The sequence below is a fragment of the Microcaecilia unicolor genome, chromosome 3, assembly GCF_901765095.1.
Source record: "Microcaecilia unicolor chromosome 3, aMicUni1.1, whole genome shotgun sequence".
In the NCBI taxonomy this organism is placed as follows: domain Eukaryota; kingdom Metazoa; phylum Chordata; class Amphibia; order Gymnophiona; family Siphonopidae; genus Microcaecilia; species Microcaecilia unicolor.
This window is the reverse complement of record NC_044033.1, coordinates 177,320,033-177,336,448: the sequence shown is the minus strand read 5'-3', so window position 1 is coordinate 177,336,448 and position 16,416 is coordinate 177,320,033. Positions and strand designations below refer to the sequence as shown.

Genomic DNA, 16,416 nt, shown 5'->3' with positions numbered 1-16,416 from the left:
AGACCTTTAACGCAATAACACTTTACATCTTATTCCGAATATGAACTCTTTATACTTGACTGCTTAATCTACCAAGTCAATCATGATCTCAATGTAATACCACCTGTATCTCTCACTCCGGAATTGGCGATCGCCATGACGGAACAATGTAAGCCATATTGAGCCTGCAAATAGGTGGGAAAATGTGGGATACAAATGCAACAAATAAATAAATACCTGAATATTTGGCACCAGTTGCTGCACTGAATATCCATCTATCTCACTGACCACTGCCATTATCTGGATAATGGTGATATATAGCTTTTCTACTGATCTAAGTTATCCCAATACAGGCACTGAATATTGTTGCTATCTCAATATTTCCAACTTCACCCAGCCCATAGGCACCTATGAGATTAGATAAATCCCAGACCCTAAGATTCTAGCTTCACACCAAGCAAATACTTGGTTGAACTCGATGTATATATCCCAGCAATCCCCTTCACTATCAAATTCCATTTGAAATCTGTTTCAGTTTCACAGCACCCTCCCTCTGGACTGCAAGTTCCCTTCACCTGAAGTCAAATTGTTCCTACTCTCAATTTAAATCGGGTGTGAATATTCAAGCTCTTCAGGCAGGCCTACAGCTTCCTCCCCACCCCATCTCCTAGGTTTCTCCCCAGTGCAGCTGACAAAATTGTAATCCTCTCATACACCTCCCTGGTTTCAACTAGCCTTTAATTTTCTGACTTACACCTGTTTCATGACTATTTTTATGATATCGTAAAACCACTTCACTGCTTCATGTGAAAGCTGGTCTATCAAAGGAAAAAAGCTAAACTAAAACTAAACTCTAGGAGGAAAAAAAAGAATCCAAACTACAAATCCCTCCACACAATGTGATGAAAACACTAGCCCAGCCTGTGGACAAACTGGTAACCCTTAAAGATGAAGGAAAATGTGGTACAGAGAAGAGCACAGCATTTCTTTATCAAATCACAACCTTCTTTCATCTCCTACTCACTGTCTCCCCTCTGAAAATTATTTCCTCAATATCTTCTTTTTGTTACAACAATTCTCGCTGACTGATCTGCTATCACCCTTCTACTGGTCCATTAAGCACATCCCCCACCATATCATTTCTTATGTACTGTTCAGTCCAGCCACTTAAAATGGAGATTCTTTTAGGCAGGGAACTCCATCTCACCTATTATATGTGACTGATTTCTAAATTAGATTTATTATTTTTTTTAGTCTTCCCTTATCCAGGGCAGATTACAATAAAAACAATCATAAAATATAGAATAAACAAAAATACAAAAGCAATAAAGATCAAGACACATCAGAAATACATCACTTAAAATGGACAATGAAAAGCCTTAAACAAAAGAAAGTCTCTTAGGTGCTTTCGAAATGCTGGCTCACAGGTCTCACGTTTGAGCCGCAATGGCAGACTTCCATTCAATAGGGCCAAGCATGGAAAAAGTACTAATTGGCTGTATTATTTAATTTCAATAAGATTATACAAATTACTTTATTCAATCTTTGTGCATCTTAAAAAGAGGATAACAGGCAGGAAAAAGCCTCAGAAACCTTTATGGAAATAATTCCAAAGTCATATATATGTATGTGTATATACATACATATATATATATATATATATATATATATATATATATATATATATATATATATATATATATATACTAGTAAAAAAGCACCGTTTCTGATGCAAATGAAACCGGGGCTAGCAAGGTTTTCTTCAGAGTATGCATGTGTCCCTGCCCTCTGCCCTCTCTCCCTTCCCCTGTGCTGTCTGTCCCCTCCCCCCTCCCCTCCGAGTCGAGTCCTTCAGTGTTAAGTTTCATGCTATCCTGTGTTTGTGTTACAGAGAGAGTGAGGACGTCTCACTCCCCTCCCCCCTCTGAGTTCTTCACTGTTACAGAGAGCGATTTCGTGCTGTGCTGTTTTCCTTCACTGTTTGTGTTACAGAGATAGTGAGGGCTTCTGCCCTCTCTCCCCTCCCCCCTCTGAGTCCTTCACTGTTACAGAGAGAGCGATTTGATTTCCTGCTTTGCTGTGTTTTCCTTCACTGTTTGTGTTACAGAGAGAGCGAGGGTGGGGCAGACACTCATGGGGATACCGGATCTCTCTCCCCCTTCACACTTCCGGCTGGAGGCTTCATGTAGAACGTTGGTGGTGCCTTTTATATATATATATATATATATATATGTATATATATATATATATATATTTATTTATTTTTTTTTTTTTAGGGTCTAGCTTATTCCCTGAAGCAGCAGTTTTAAATTGAATACCATGATGAAACGCTGACCACCCTTGGAGCAAGATCTATTAAACTAGAAGCATTTCTTTTTTTTAGTTTATTAATTGAAGTATATGATTTTTTGACAATTTAGCATACCGTAAATATTGCACATGAAGGTTTATTTTAATGCCGATGACTGAAACTGTTTTTTTTCCTTCCTGTTACCCTCATTTTGAATAGAGTAATTTGTATAATTACTGTGGATGTATTTATTACTGGCTTCCTGGTTTGGGTTGTTTTTTTCGTTTCAATGCCACTGTACAGAACTGTGTAGTGCTACTTTAGGGGCCCTTGTACCAGGGGCGTATCTGGACTCCGGCGGTAGGGGGGGCCAGAGCCAGAGGGAGGGGGCACATTTTAGCCCCCCCCCCCCGCCGCCGCCGAGCCCCCACCGCCACCAATGACTCTCTCTACCCCCTCCCGCAGCCAACCCTCCCCCGCTGCCGTTCTTACTTTTGCTGGCGGGGGACCCCAACCCCCCGCCAGCCGAGGTCTGCTTCCACCTGCCGCTGCCGTAAAAACTTCTTCTTCAGCCGGCGGGGGACCCCAAACCCCCGCCAGCCGCCCCGCGGTGTTTGAAATTCATCTTCGGCCTCCGTGGCCGTGCTGCTGTGATAGGCGCTGTTGAAATCCACTTCGGAGTCTGACGTCGCAGCACGTACAACCTACAACGACGTCAGACTCCGAAGTGGATTTCAACAGCGCCTATCACAGCAGCACGGCCACGGAGGCCGAAGATGAATTTCAAACACTGCGGGGCGGCTGGCGGGGGTTTGGGGTCCCCCGCCAGCAAAAGTAAGAACGGCAGCGGGGGAGGGTTGATGGCGGTAGGGGGGTCCAGGGCAAAATCTGCGGGGGCCCAGGCCCCTGAGGCCCCACGCAGATACGCCCCTGCCTTGTACTAAGCTGCATAGGCGCCTACACGCACCAATTTGAAACTACTGCCCAACTACCACATGGCCCAATGGTAATTTCATTTTTTAGGCGTGCCCACTACGCACCTCCGTAAAATTTCCGGCGCACAGCGCTAACCGAGCGGTAATCAGCATGCTGACAATTATCGCCCGGTTAACACGCAAGACCTTACCTCTAAGTCAATGGGTGGTGGTAAGGTCTCAGGCCCAACATGGACGCCCAGCAATTTTCATTTTGCCGCACATCCATTTTCGGCCCCTCAAAAAGTTTTTTTTTTTAAAGGTGCGCTAAAAAATGGACCTGCGCCTCCAATACATGCGACAACAACAACAACACAGGCCATTTTTTGGTGCATCTTAGTAAAAGGACCCCTTAAATGCTACACAGCTTAAAATCAAAATTCCACCAATGAAGAGAGATTATTATAGGATCTAAAATCCTGTATGCAGCATCTTGTTTGGTCATGGTTTGAAATGGCTGCCCATCGTTGAGAATGGCTGCCCATATTTTGATAACAGTTCACGGAGCACTGTCTGTTCCACGGTTAGACCAAACTTTTACTAGCTTTGGATGCACAACATGGTTGATAATCTGATGGTTTGACCATAACTGTCCACCTTTGGCAGATGTAGTTGCTGATAAACCAAGGAACTCTTCATTCACCCACAGATACTATAGAAGGTATGATGAGTAGTGCATGTTAAATTGTGCGTGTGACCAATTTACACATGCTACTCAATTGAGTAATGAGCCAATTAGTGATAACTGGCCCATAACAACCAATTCTTATCACTAATTGTAAGGCATATTCTAAAAAGAAGCACAAGTAAATTACGTGTGAAGCTGAAAAGGGGGTGTGGCCATGGGGGGAGTGTAGGCCTGTTGGGGCCTCAATCGCATGTGTACATATAGGTGTGAGTATTTACACCAGATTTTCAGTGGCATAAATGGCCATGCCTATGTGCTATTCTATACATCACATCATACTTTAGACCTGGTTTATAGAATAGCGCTAGGTGCGTTATTCCAACGTGCCTACATTTTGGACGCCATATTCAGAATCTAGCCCTCAGTGCATAAAGTGGGTAAAAGGAATATACCCACCTGATCTTTCTTCAAGGTGATTTGCCCAATCTCCTTATTTCCAACAAAAGAACGGGTGACTTTATATACCCGTTCTGCTGCACGGACACGAATTATGAAGTTGGCTGGAAAATATCCTGCCTTCTCTCCAACTTTACCCTAAAACCGAGAGAATATTTCAAAGGGTGAAAACAAATCATGGGGCACTTGCTACCCTTCAAAGTGGATTCCAAGTGCAGTAATGCCATGGGAAAACGATTGTCTCCAATATTTAAGTATATGCAAGTAATCCCTCCAATCTAGTGGGTTTCAGAAGAGAAAGGTGCTCCATGGCCTGAGTATTAGTGGGGATTATTGCACTTCTTAATTCTTTGAAAATATTTGACCTGGTGTTTTTCATCTTGAACCGAGGTGCGCAGTAACTCTCCCTAAAATGCACAGCATTTCTCACTTAGGGGTCCTTTTACTAAGATGTGCTGAAAAACGGCCTGCGGTAGTGTAGACGTGTGTTTTGGCACACACAGAATTATTTTTAAGCACACCGACAAAAAGTACCTTTTTTAAAAAAAAAATTGCCAAAAATGGACATGCGGCAAAATGAAAATTGCTGCATGTCCATTTTGGGTCTGAGACCTTACCGCAAGCCATTGACCTAGTGGTAAGGTCTCACACGGTAACCAGGTGGTAATGGCCTGTGCACGTCACAAATTCCACTTGACGTGCATAGCTGCCGCGCACCAGAAAATAAAAAATATTTTCGGAAGTGCATAGCGGACACACGCCAAAATTAAAATTACCGCAAGGGCCATGCGGTAACTGCTTGGTAACTCCAATTTGGCACACGCAGGCACCTACATGGCTTAGTAAAAGGGCCCCTAAAAACCTATAGCCTCTTTCAATGCACTGGGAAACCAAAGTTACATCCTGATCAAATGCCAAGCTACTTTTGCGAAGGTTGAAGGTTGCATCCATGTGAAAATCTCAGGCAAAATACACTAGAGGTTGGCACCATGAGATCTCAACTACATGCCAAGAGTATTATTTATGTATTTATTTTATTTAGATTTTGCTCACATCTTTTTCAGTAGTAGCTCAAGGTGAGTTACATGCAGGTACAACAAATCAAACACATCAGCACAACATTGTCCCACTGCAGCATTCAAAGTAAGCCATACAGTCCCTGTGATTAAAAGGTCAATATTCTGTCTGCATGGGGAGGCTATCCAGGGGCTGGTAAGTGGGAGTGGTAAAACTAGAGACAGATATCTAAATCTTCCAGCTTTGTAACATGACAAGTGTTACGTTTCATAGCCTGTGCCAGAAGAGGTCAAATACTGGGACAAGGAGACGGAAAACTACACCCACTGACTGCCCTTCTCTAATTCTTACCCTCCACCACTCTTCATTGGAATCATCGATTACTGTAATCCTGTCCCCTGCCCTGAAGGGGTAAAAAGAATAGAAAGTTACACTTCATAACTGCTGTCCATGTACAACTGATTAATACAAATCAATCTATTGTATCTCATTTCACTAGTTTGACAGCACAATCCATGGCCTTGTATTGTTTATTTCTTAGATCTGCCTTCCCTATCTGGGCAGCGGAAGCCATGGCCCTTCTAATAGCCTGGAAGGAACTGCATAGCCCCTCTAGATAATTACCCCAACCCTGTATCTGCTCATGGCAGGTCTGCACAGACCAGGCTATAGCTAGGTCTGTAATTAGAAAGGAACCCAGTATTCAGCAGATATAATAAGATAGTTTATTACAATCTTACCAATAGCAGTACAAGCAAATCAGTCACATGGTGGAACAGCATTGCATGGCACGTCCTCTCTCTCTCTGGCCTTCTGGAGTCTTCCTTCTCTGTTCTTCTTCTGATCTAATACCCCTCAGATTGCTGTTTATATACAATTTTGGCCCTATTCATTTCAATGGACCCCAGTCTCTCTCACCAGGGCTCTTGGTTCTTATCAGTTGATCAGAATGACTTCATATGTTCCCAAACCTTCCTCTAGCCCCCCCCCCCCCCCCTTTGGATGTTCTCACCCGGGGTGCAGCTTACCCAGTACTATCTCTACATAACTATAGCAGCTCTTGCTCATGACGTCTTGCAGGTGCCAGTCCCAGAGCAAATGCCCCCCCCCCCCCCTTGCCAGCTCAGCACTTGCTACAGTAAAATGTAACTGTGTCAAAGGTGATCTCTGATTTTTACAAGCTAGCTCTCTTTTGTATCAGAGATGATTTTGATTTTAAGAAGCCTAGCTCTTATTATGAGCCATTGGCCTGTATTTTACTGAGAGCAAGGGCTAGCAAGGCTAACATATTTCTTCAGTATTGTATGGGAAGAATAGAATGGTTGGGGGTTGGGATTTACACATTTTCACCCAGCATGTAGACCCCTCCCTTATTAATCCCCCAGAAAGTAAAAGATTAAAAAAAAAAGCCCTGCATGAAGTTAATTTTCAGCTGGCTGGGTGCACCTAAAGTTAACTGAACAATTTTGTCTGCTTAACTTTATCGAGAGATTCAGCCTGAATAAGTTTCCTGGTAAAGGTTGTCCATAATTTTAGGCCTGCAATCCAGATGATCATGCTTACCCAAACATCTTTGGCCAATCAGTAGTGATAAAGGAGGATGGGTAAATTTTAATAAACGATAAACTATGCTCTGGGAACATTTCCAACACTCTCTCTTTGTCCACCTAAATTTTTTTCAAGTAACCATTTGTCCAACCAAAATTTATCCAGTTAGTGGGAGAGAAGAAATTTTACCTTGAAACTTTGTCCAGCTAATTTCCAAATATAGCTAAACACATTCAATATTAATCCCTTAATAACAAAGTCACTGGCCATAGCACCTAGTTTCACATCTCGGGATGAGAATGTGCCAGACAGTGGTAACTCACTGGAAATCCAAGTCATCCTTCTCCAGAGCTTTGAAGCGGTAAAGAGCCACAAAATAATGAGTCTGCATGAAACCTCCACGCATGCCTGTCTGAGTCTTCTTATTCTACAGAGGAAACAAAGGAGAAGATCAAAATAAAAAAGGAACAAGAAGAGAGATACAGGAACAGGGATACAGAGCCTATCAGACTAGATGGATCAGGGGATGGACACAGGGACACAGAGCCTGTCAACCCCTGAGACTGGAAGAACCAGGGGAGGGGCACAGGGATACACAGCCTGTCACCTCTAGGACTAGATGGATCAGGGGATGGACACAGGGACACAGAGTCTGTCACCCCTGGGACTGGAAGAACCAGGGGAGGGGCACAGGGACACACACCCTGTCTCCTCTAGGACTAGATGGATCAGGGGATGGACACAGGGACTGGAAGAACCAGGGGAGGGGCAAAGGGATACACAGCCTGTCACCTCTAGGACTAGATGGATCAGGGGATGGACACAGGGACACAGAGTCTGTCACCCCTGGGACTGGAAGAACCAGGGGAGGGGCACAGGGACACACACCCTGTCTCCTCTAGGACTAGATGGATCAGGGGATGGACACAGGGACTGGAAGAACCAGGGGAGGGGCAAAGGGATACACAGCCTGTCACCTCTAGGACTAGATGGATCAGGGATGGGCATAGGGACACAAAGCCTGTCACCTGTAGGACTGGATGGATCAGGGGACTGGACACAAGGTCACAGAACCCGTCACCTGTAGGACTGGATGGATCAGGGGATGGGCATAAGGACACAGAGCCTGTCACACCACCAATAGCTGGCAACAGCAGAACACAACAATATAATATTACTGGTACACTGGCAGAATAAGTAGCTACAGAAGGTAAGGAGAGATGATCTTCTATTCATGTATTTTATTTTTTATATTTATATCCCGCTTTATACCAAAGCAAGTTACAGTAATCACATACATGGTTTAATGGGACAGAGTCAGCATTGGGTCAGCCAAGGGACGTCTTTCCTCACCAATTTGCTTAATTTTTTGAAGACATAAATAAACATATGGATAAAGGTGAGCCGGTTAGATTTTCAGGAAGCTTTTTACAAAGTTCATCATGAGAAACTCCTGAGAAAATTTAAAAGTCATGGGATAGGAGGCAATGTCCTTCTGTGGATTAGGAATTGGTTATTGGACAGAAAACAGAGGGCAGGGTTAAACGACCATTTTTCTCAATGGAGGAGGGTGAATAGTGGAGTGCTACAGGGACCTATATTGGGACCAGTGCTATTTAACATATTGATAAATGATCTGGAAAATGGAACGACGAGTGAGGTGAGTAAATTTGCACAAAACAATTCAAAGTTGTCAAAACTCATGTGGATTGTGAAAAATTGCAGGAAGACCTTAGGAAACTGGAAGACTGGGCATCCAAATGGCAGATGAAATTTAATGTGGAGAAATGCAAAGTAATGCACATTGGGAAGAATAATCCGAAGCTAGGGTCCACTTTAGGAGTCGGCACTCAAGAAAAAGACTTAGGTGTCATTGTAGACAATATGCTAAAATCTTTTACCTAGTGTGTGGCAACGGCCAAAAAAGCAAATAGGATGCTAGGAATTATTAGAAAAGGGATGCAAAATAAGTCCAAGATTATTATAATGCCTCTATATCACTCCATGGAGTGACCGTACCTTGAGTATTGCATTCAGTTCTAATCTAATCGCCATATTCCCCCCAAAAATATAGTGGAATTAGAAAAGGTTCAAAGAAGAGTGACCAAAATGGACTAGAATTCTTCCCATATAAGGAAAGGTTAAAGAGGTTAGGGCTCTTTAGCATGGAAAAGTGACGGCTGAACAGGAATAGGATTGAGGTCTATAAAATCCTAAGAGGTTTAGAATGGGTAGAAGTGAATCAATTTTTTTTACTCTTTCAAAAGACCAGGGGACACAATGAAATTACAAGAAAATACTTTTAAAACAAATAGGAGGAAATATTTTTTCACTCAAAGAATAGTTAAGCTCTGGAACTTGCTGCCAGAAGATGTAGTAACGGATAGCATATCTGGGGTTTTTTTTTTTTTTTTTTTAAGTTTGGACAAGTTTCTGGAGGAAAAGTCCATAGTTTGTTATTGAGATGGACACAGGGGAAACCACTGCTTGTCCCTGATATCAGTAGCATAAATCTTGCTACTATTTGGGATTTTTTTGGGTACTTGTGACCTGGATTGGCCACTGTTGGAAGTAGGATACCGGGTTAGATGGACCATGGTCTGACCCGGTTTGGCTATTCTTATGTTCTTATGTCACCTCTAGGACTGGATGGATTAGGGGATGGACACAGGGCTACAGAGCCTGTCACCTCTAGGGCTGGATAGGTTAGGGAATGGGCATAGGGATACAGAGACAGAGTTTGTCAGCTTTAGTGTGCTTAGTGATAGAACTTTTGTCAAAGCAGTGCACCTCTAGGGTGTTAAATTCCCAGAGAAGGCCCATTGAGGACAGTTTCTTCACTATAGGTTCCAGTGATCTGAATACACCACCACACAACACAAACCTTATCATCAGCAGATCCTTTATCTCCCTTTTTCTCTCCTTCTTGATTTCCTGAGGGAGATAGAGTATTATTGTTAGCGGTTAAGATAGAAACATAGATGTCTTCCTATTTTTCCTTGCCTACTATAAGTATGTATTGATATTAATGTATGGTACATTCGTATTTTTAGTGTAAACTGCTCAATGCATTTCTCTTACTCTCCACCTTTATGGTCCCTGACTTTAAATTTCAGGACCTTATATTCCACATTTGCAATTTCACAAGAAAAGATGTGCAATGAGATAAAATAGCGTACACAAAAAAACATAATAAAATTAAGTAGAAACCAGTTCATGTACAGCATCCCATATTCCATCAAAAATCAGAATATTCCTCAAGGAACAGAATTTATGAATGTAAAGACCCATTATCTGGCCCATGCGCATTTGAATGATACAACTGTTTTGGCATGCAGGAATAACCTAACGATTACAGCAGGGGTCAAAATCCCACTGTTTGCCCTGTGAGCTTGGGCAAGTTACTTAGCTCTCCATTGCTTCAGGTGCAAACCTAGACAGCAAGTACTGCAGAAAAAGAATAACTACTGTACCTAAATTGCTCCTAGAGAAATTCTGTGCAAGTGTGCAATGCAGAATCTGCACAGGCCAACAGCAATGGCTTGGCCTTTCTCCCTCTCTGCATCCTCCTACTGTGCCATCTTTCAGCCCTGACTATCCCTTTAAACCACTCAACTATTTGGAGGCCTGTGCAGTTCAAAGGAACAGTTGGCCCAAGATGGCGCTTGAGGGGGAAGGGGTGAACAAAGGTGGAGGGTGGGTGTGCTATGCATGCCACAAAAGGGGGAAGGGCAGGACAAAGGTGGTGGGTGTATGCATGTATGCCACAGGCGGGGGGGGGGGGGAGGACTGAACAGAGGTGGAGGGGGTGTGCACAGTGAGGACTGGGGGAAGAAAGGTGGGATGAGGGTTTGTGCCTGGAGAGAGAGACCAGTATTGTACTTAGAGAGGTGTGGAGAGGGGGACGAACTCGGTGCTGTTTTAGCACGGGCACCAGCCAGCATCAGCAAAGCAGTGGTGTGGCTGGCAGGGATCCCCAAGCCCTACCAGCTGAAGACTCCCGGCATCTCTCCTCTTCCCCCCCCCCCCCCCCCCCGGCAAAGGTGGGTCTCAACTACCGGCCCCAAGCTCTCCCTTGGACATAACTTCCTGTTAACAGGACCATGAAGTTACATCATAGGGAAGGCTTGAGCCAGTGCGAGTACAGGTTAGAATCCCTGTTCATTGTCAGTAAAGAACAGAAGGATTTAAAAGGTATCGAGGGGAGGGGGAGTGCAGTTAAGAGACCTGCCATTGCCAGGAAGAGGGGGGATAATGGGTGCCATCTTCCTTCTGCTCCAGGCGCCATCTTCTCCTTTACTACACCAGAGGGAGAGACTTTGCAGATGGACAGAACTGGGTATTTTTAGGAGTTAGGGAGAGAGAATGGGGGTGGACATGAATACTTAGGGTTTGGGGGAGAGAACTGAGGAAGGCAGAGAACTGCTAGAGGGTAGAGAACACATGAACAGAGAAGAAGGAGGATAGGGGGAAAATGGAAGGTAGTCACCCTGGAGAAGGAGCAGAGAAAGCTGGAGGCTGATCTTTCCAGAGGAAAGAAAAGGATTCAAACTAAGAGAGCTGGAGAAGGTGGAACCTAAGGAGGAAAAAAAGGCTGGAGGGGGTCCTGTATATCCCTAAACCCCATCCTGGGAACTCCATTCATAAAGTCATTCACTCTTATCTGTACCCTTCTCCTCCATCACCACCTCTAGACTCTCTTCCTTCCACCTTGCTGCACCATACTACACCTGGAATAGTCTTCCTGAGTCAGTACATCATGCTCCATATCTCTGGCCCTATTCAAATCCAGGTTAAAAGCCCACCTTTCGAGGCTGATTTCACTTTTAACCTCTTATCCACCTGTTTAAAACCCATGTTTTTTTTTGTTATATTTGTACCCCGCGCTTTCCCACTCATGGCAGGCTCAATGCGGCAGGCAATGGAAGGTCAAGTGACTTGCCCAGAGTCACAAGGAGCTGCCTGTGCCGGGAATCGAACTCAGTTCCTCAGTTCTCCAGGACCAAAGTCCACCAACCTAACCACTAAGCCATTCCTCCACCCATGATGTTTTTAATCATTCCAATAATAAATAAAAACCTCTAATTTCTTATTTGTCCTATTTGTCTATCGGATAGATTGTAAGCTCTGTCAAGCAGGGACTGTCTCTTATGTGTGTGTACAGCACTCTATACGTCTCGCAGGGCTAGAGAAATGATAAGATGTAGTAGGAAAGAAATCAGTTCTTATAATGGAAACATTCTGCACAAGAAAATTACAAATATACTCCCGGATTCTATATAAGGCACGGTGAGTAGCACATTTTAAACTGGACGTGTGCCCAATTTGTTTTCTACTTGAGTAACAAGCCAATTAGTGATAATTGGCCGATAACCAATTATCACCAATTAGAATTGGAATTTGCATGTGCTTCTTTTTAGGCATATTCTCAAAAGAGGTGCATCTAAATTCTAATGTGTGTAGCTGAAAAGTTGGCATAGCCATGGGAGAAATGTGGGCATGTCAGGGGCGCTACTCAAATTTACGCACGTTGTTATAGAATTCAGCCGCAGGTATTTATGCAAAGTTTTCAGTGGCGTAAATGGCTGCGCTTAAATGTAGGCACGTTCCAAGGCCCTATGCACTATTTTATACACCACGCCTAACTTTAGTCGCATTACATAAAATAGTGATAAGTGCTTTTTTTGGACACGTCGATTGTAGACACCATTTGCAGAATCTGGCCCCTAGTGTGCAGAATTTTCAAACACTGTACACAAAATGTTTTTTAAATGTGTGCAGAATTTCCCCTGGAGTACTGACAGCAATGTGCCTTGAGCTACTACTAGCCTTCCCTTCCCTTTCTTTAACCTCAATCGGAGGTCTGCTCCAAGTTTATCAGTGAAAATATATATTTTTTTCTAGGCTTGATTTTCTGAAGTAGGCTATGAAAACTGTAAGGGTGTTTATAGCTATTCTACTTGCTGTTTTAGATTTTTAATTTTGTAATTTTTTCAGTTTGTATGTTGTATTTATCTTTTCATTACTTTTTATTCTTTAACCCCTCTGTTTACAAAGCCGTGTGGCAAGGCCGACACAGCCCATTCAAAGTGAATGGGCTGTATCAGCATTACTACACCGGCAGCTACTAGCGTGGCTTTCTAAATGGGGTGAAATATTCTTAGGGTAGCATTTTTATTACAATTTTAATTGTGATTAATCGGGTGATTAAAGGTATGGTTCCCCCCACCCCTGCAGCTCCCTGTGACTCTGGACAATGTTGTAAATAAGAAGCTAGACAGTTTTAGGAATGACATTATCACCACCAAATGAAACGTGATGCCAATGACTATAGAAATGGCAACAATTACCCCTGGGCCAAGGCCAAATCATTTTCTAGACAAACTAGACAATCTGTATTTAGAATTAATAACCATGTTTATGTTTCAATCATTTTTATTAAGTGAACATAATCAGCTGTAACATTTCACATTACATAAGCAAGTTCCATAACAGCAATTGGCATATCTTCACATTTTGTATTTTTATTAGTAGTTTCCCCCCCTAAACTATTCCCCCTCCCCTCCCTGTTCCCTACCCCCTTCCCTCCCCAAAGCCTCCCCCCCCCCTTTTCCCTTCTATATCCAATAACAAGCAGAGGTTTCAGGAGCAGCAGCAACGGGGATTATAGGTTCAATATCTGGCTCTAGACCATTGGGAATAACCATGTTTATACTGAATATCAAAGACAGGAAACAGTGATTAAGGAGTAGGAAACATATAAGGAGTAAGTATGATGAATTATGATGTCCCCTCCCTAGGCCCCTCAGAGTTTTTTTTAGACAGGATTCTGGACAGACCACCAATAGAAAATGACCCCGCAAACCCACAACTACAGATGTTAATTCCACCCGACCAAAGGCAAGACAAGGCATGAGGAGGGGGAGGGATCAGCACAACAACCACCATGACAATAGATATACCTATCGTAAATCTTTCTAACACGACTAACACTGAGATTCAGGTACTTCAAAAGGGTCTCTCGTTTATGATCCCATTCAGACAAAAGTAGATCTGTTTTCAACATAAACTTCAGATCACACACTTTTTTTCTGAACAAAGCGTAGACCATGCCGATCAGTCGATAGTGAAAATTAATTCCAAATGGGTCCTCTCTGGGTCCAACAGATGCATTAATTGTGGCTGTCAATCAATGTGTGTTAAAGATGTCATGGAATTGGAACAATAAAACAAGAAATTCCACAGCCTTACAAAAGAGGAAATGTTGGCTTTACGGTCGGTCTCATAACCAAGAGATGGTTATTAAACCGGCAGATAAAGGGGGAGGGATAGTGGTCATGGATAGGAATGCTTATGTAGAAGAAATTGAGAGACAGCTATCAGATTGGAATTATTTCTCTATAGGACAAGATCACTTAAATCAGAGATCACACAGATAGTAGACTTTGCACACAAGGCAGGATACATTACCTCAAAAGAGAAAGCTTTTCTTGTTGTAGAGCAACCGACAATATCACCATCTATGTTCTAATGAAAGTCTATAAATCATCAACCAATCCACTTAGGAAGGCTCATTATTTCGGGGAATGGTTCCATTTTAGAACCTCTCTCTATTTTTGTAGATTTTTTCTGAAACCTTTTATTCCTCTAGCAAAATCCTTTATCTGTGACTCTTCTCACATGATTAATTTACTGACCACGTACGATTGTGACCTCGACAGCACCTTTTTGGTCACCCTCGATATAGACTCCTTATACACTAATATCCGCAAATAGAAGCCCTGGCCATCTTGGAAAATACTAAAAAAAAAAGGCCCACACACCTCAGTACACCTAACCACTTCATTCCTGCCCTTGCCACCATTGCCTTCACTGAAAATTACTTTGTTTTTTTTACAGCAAATTAAGAGCACAATTATTTTCTGGTTTTTGGTTGCTGGAGAGGTAGCACTGCTACTGACCTGAATTAGGTGTTAAGGTGTAAGGAAGTAGAATATTTGCAAAGATTATTAAGGGCGATCTGATTATTGAGTTAGCTTGAAAGGGTCTGTTTGAAACAGTCCCCTTAGATTCAAAACTATATGAAGAGGAAAGGCCCCACTTAACTTTTCCAAACTATCCATTCAGTTAGTTTACTTTTAAAAATGTAGAACAAAAAATAGGATAGAAATTATTTAAGTCAGTCAAACCTGACATTAATTTCTCAGGAAGTGGGCATATATGAGGGGGTAAAAAAAAAAAAACACACCTTTATTAAGAGGTCACAATCATATCCCAAAAGTAACAGCCCAATCTTCTTTAACCAACTTAATACATCTGATAGAACAGAGGGAACAGCACATGAATCTTGTATTATACATTTTAAAAAGGTAAAGGGTCATGGATTTCAAATACTGCCTCTTTCTGTGGTACAACCTTAAGTAGAGGAGTGTGGTAGCCGTGTTAGTCCACTCTTAAGGTTATCAATAGAAATCAAACAAAATAAAACATGGAAAAGAAAATAAGATGATACCTTTTTTATTGGACATAACTTAATACATTTCTTGATTAGCTTTCGAAGGTTGCCCTTCTTCCTCAGATCGGAAAAAACCAAAGCAGTTTACATTTATTATATGCAGGTAACTTACCCAGAGTCACAAGGTGCTGCAGTGGGAATCAAACCTAGTTCCCCAGGTTCTCAGCCCACTGCACTAAACTAGGATCTCAAAGTTACACAGCCTTACCAGACAGCCCTTCCGCAATATCACTCACAAAAATGTTTAAAAGAACAGGACTAAGAACTGATCCTTGCGGCACACCACTGGTAGCCCAAATTATATAGATTTAAAGATGCTGGATGTGATTTTAGGTTTGGCTTTAAACTATGGATGCCCAGGTCAATGATAATGTAAGGAAAGCTTTCTATAAGTTGTGACATAACAGAAAATAAGGCTGCATTTATCAAGTTTGCATTTTGATATACAGCTTTCTGGATGGACTGTCAAAGTGGGTTACAACATAAATTTATAAAAACAAAAACAGAGTAGAGATATAAAGAAAACAACGTTAAAATGTCTAAGCTTAGATTTTTTTTTCCACAGCAGGATTATTGCAATATTCTTTACCTAGGGATGTCTAGTTGATCGGTGTCTAAATTACAGAATACTGCTGCTAAATTAATTGGGAAAGGATATAAATGGAAGCAGGCAACCCCTTTTGTGATACAGCTACATCAGTTGCCCTTTCAGGTCCAAATCCTGTTTAAACTTTAGAAGTTTTGGTTTTAAAATCTTATATGTGTAACCCTAGGTTGCCCAATGAGCATCAGGGTAGGTTACTATAAGAGCTTTTGGATTGATGCTTGAAGGTCAGGGCTGGGAGTCTGGGACTACCAAAGCTAGGATGCTGGCTGGCTCTTAATCCATTCACTCAGCACACCTCTATCAGTCAAATCAGTTCACACATGATTACAAATTCCAAACTATGAAGGGTTTACAGCAACTTGGAGTTTTGATAAAGTGAGGTTAATTACTGCAACAGAGGAT

The 16,416-nt window shown here is 42.4% G+C and overlaps 1 protein-coding gene across 8 annotated transcripts in view; it reads right to left on the bottom strand.

The window, feature by feature from the left end:
- STAC3 (SH3 and cysteine rich domain 3) overlaps positions 1-16,416 on the bottom strand; it is a 68,348-nt gene that overhangs the window by 10,374 nt on the left and 41,558 nt on the right. For all 8 annotated transcript variants that reach the window (XM_030196633.1, XM_030196634.1, XM_030196636.1 and 5 more), the window contains 4 exons: positions 9,777-9,826; positions 7,216-7,319; positions 5,696-5,747; positions 4,328-4,465 (listed from right to left, as the gene is read on the bottom strand). In XM_030196633.1, the coding sequence (XP_030052493.1) occupies positions 4,328-4,465; positions 5,696-5,747; positions 7,216-7,319; positions 9,777-9,826 (344 nt within the window). The remainder of the gene's footprint in view (positions 1-4,327; positions 4,466-5,695; positions 5,748-7,215; positions 7,320-9,776; positions 9,827-16,416) is intronic.